Raw genomic sequence first — 2,823 nt, 5'->3', positions numbered from 1 at the left:
AGGGAAAGGCACAAGGTCTTTTTACGTCTAGTCTTCATGATTGACATATGTATTCAAGGAAGCCTGTTACTCCCAATCTAATGGATTTATTTCCATTATCTTAGTTTGTTCTGTAGAACTCTGAGCAAAGAATCTGCATTTCCACTCACTGCATACCAAATTACTTGCTTTCTCCGCTTCACAAAAACACTTTGTCATTTGTTTTACCTTAATAACCAGCAGGTCTATCACCCTTGGGTCTGTAACATGGGCATTCTTCATGAACATCTCCCGTACCTTGTCACGTCCCTGTTTCACTGTGATGTCCAGCTGGAACAAGTGTACTAGAAAGAAGAGAATACTCAAAAAGTCATCATCTGTGCTCTGAAGTTTCTAACCAATGACTCAATTTTGACCCTATAAAATACTGCAAGGAAAAATTTGTTCTTGGGGTATTTGCCAGGTTAGCTGATAACAGCAATAAAGCTCTACTTGTTCTAATGGGATTTTGGAAGCCCAGTTTTCCAGAAGCGGATAGGATAAATCTTTATGGTTTAGAATTAAACTAGCTTTATCCATCACTTGGCTGAAAAGACTCAAAATGCATGCAGTATCTGGTTCATCTCCCTTCTGTCTGTCTGAAGCACTAGGTTTGCACAGATGCATTGAAAACTGCGCTAATTAGTGACAGAAAAAGATGGCTTGCAGCACCATAAAGCAGAAGACAGAATGGCACACGGCATCCATACATCTTACCAGCTAGAGGAAAGCAGTACCACTTCCTATCAGAGAGGAGCAGGCATTTGTACAGGCAGGTGCATCTCTGGATGCTGGCAGAGAAGCAAGATACTGAACTAGATGCTTCCGCCAGCCTACTCAGCAGATCTGACGTCGCCGTTTGGGGGCGGATATTCCAAAAAGATGGAGCACCAGTCAGTGGCAGGAAGTGCCTGGACCTTGTTGAATACTCTCTTGTGCCACTTGACTGCTTTTCATGCCCCTGTTTTGAAGTCAAGAGACAGCAGGCCATGCTTAGAGCTGTGGTTCCCAGCTTCCATTGGACCAATGACCTTGATCATGGGCAGATCTAGGATTTTGAAGGAGGGGCGGGGTGGAGAAGGGATGCAGATGGTATGGCGCATCATTGCATTTAAACACAAGATACCTTTTTGCTCCAGATAAAAGAAAGTAGAAGTATTAGTATTATGTGAGGGGCCCATGGCTACGTTATTCAGTTCAAGACTGAAGCAAAAGAAACAAAATACTGGAATATGCATTAAATTTGCTATATTATCTATAAAAGCCACAGCCACACAAAAGTAAGAGCTATGGTTTCATTAGTCCTGTAGTCATCATGATTAAATTCACATCTTTTTCAGACTCAGAAAAAGAAAATCCAGCCTTCTTGGGCATCTTGACAATGCATCCAGTGCTTCACTGAAAGTTATTTTTGCACCAAAGTCAATGGCTTTATTTAGCCTTAAAAACAGCCTGTAGGGCTGTGAAACAAGAGCCACATTATCAGAAGCAGCAGACAGAGAGCAGCATTGTACAAAGACTAGCTTGATTAGTGAACATGAGAAATACCACACAAGGCCAGCCCAAAAGCCCATTTTTGATATGCCCTTTTTCCACCTCCTCATGAACCTTCTCCCGAGGTTCTGGCTGCACTTCTCCCCACAACTTTGCTTTTATGCACTCTCCATCTGTAGCCCCACTAGGTCCTGGGACCTCCTGGCCAACCTCCTCCGGGCCCTAGCCAAGGGGGCCATCATCTGACCAGGAAGAAGGCTCTAGGCAGGAGGACCCCTGGGGACTGCAGGGTTGTTTCCTGTCCCTTGTTTGCTCACATCTCCAGGCACAGCTTCCCTGGGCAGTGTCCACTGGCTCCTTGGGCTCACTCGAGGGCCAGTGGGCAGTGTCTGGTGTGCTCTGCTCAGAGTCTCCCCTCAGCAAACTTAGTATTAACCTGTGACCTCACTCCCAACCCTGTTTTGTTTCTCATTTGTCCCAAGGAATCTGCTGGGCACCTGTAGTGGCCTCCTTGCAAGGGAAGCTTATAGTTTGCTTTGGTGGGCCTAGGCCCATGTTCCCTGAAACAACAAATAGGCCCGTGTCTGACAGGCTGCTTTTCTACCTCAGGACCCTCTCCCGAGAGTCTCGCTGCACTTCTCCCCACACCCCTTCTTTCATGCACTCCCCATCCATCACCCCACCAAGCCCCAGGACCTCCTGGCCCTGGCCAAGCTGCCCATCTATACGACCAGGGAGGCAGCGGTTCTGAGCCGGGGAACACAAGCAAGCACAGAGCCGTCTTCCTGTCACTCCTCCATGCCTATCTCGGGGCAGAGTTTTGTTGGGTGCTGCCTACTGGCTCCTTGGACTCATTTGGGGGCAACAGGTACTAGCCAGTGTAACCTGACCCAAGCCCCTCCTGGCTGCCTCATTATGAATTGGTGCCCTTTACACCCTTCCCTCTCCCCAATTGTGCCAAGCACATGTGCATCGCACCCACAATGCAATACAGCATGCCAGTTGACGCACCCTTCATGGCCTCCCTTAAGAGAGGCTTGTAGTTTCTTTGACGGGCACTGGCTCATGTCTCCCCAGGGCGCATCCAACCAGGCCGTCTGCCCATTACCAGAGCAGATGCTAGACAGGGAGGATGTGGGAGCAGATCTCTCTGGTGGGTCCGGACACTTGGCAGTGGGAAAGCAGAGGCGTCAGGAGGAGCCCGGGCCCTGGCTGGGTGGGAGCAGCCCCAACTCTCGGGGGACCGCTGGGAGCCGCCAGGGCCGTTAACGTCCCTGGAGCGCAGAGAGCAGCAGGAGTCAGGTGGGGTCA

The 2,823-nt window shown here is 49.2% G+C and overlaps 1 protein-coding gene across 2 annotated transcripts in view; it reads right to left on the bottom strand.

Moving 5' to 3' along the window:
• Nucleotides 1-2,797, bottom strand: part of NDUFA6 (NADH:ubiquinone oxidoreductase subunit A6) — a 4,375-nt gene extending 1,578 nt beyond the window's left edge. Inside the window, exons 1-2 of one of the 2 annotated variants that reach the window (XM_006027635.3) lie at nucleotides 2,524-2,797; nucleotides 208-323 (exon numbers count right to left, since the gene is read on the bottom strand). In XM_006027635.3, the coding sequence (XP_006027697.1) occupies nucleotides 208-323; nucleotides 2,524-2,530 (123 nt within the window). In that variant the 5' untranslated portion in view covers nucleotides 2,531-2,797. Of the gene's footprint in view, nucleotides 1-207; nucleotides 324-735; nucleotides 2,494-2,523 lie in introns of those variants that run through there. The other variant, XM_014521817.2, reaches the window with a different exon arrangement.
• Nucleotides 2,798-2,823: the final 26 nt, after the last annotated feature.

The sequence above is a fragment of the Alligator sinensis genome, unplaced genomic scaffold (genome assembly GCF_000455745.1).
Source record: "Alligator sinensis unplaced genomic scaffold, ASM45574v1 scaffold215_1, whole genome shotgun sequence".
Taxonomy (NCBI): Eukaryota; Metazoa; Chordata; order Crocodylia; family Alligatoridae; genus Alligator; species Alligator sinensis.
The sequence above is the reverse complement of the archived record's forward strand: the minus strand, read 5'-3'. Positions and strand labels throughout refer to the sequence as shown.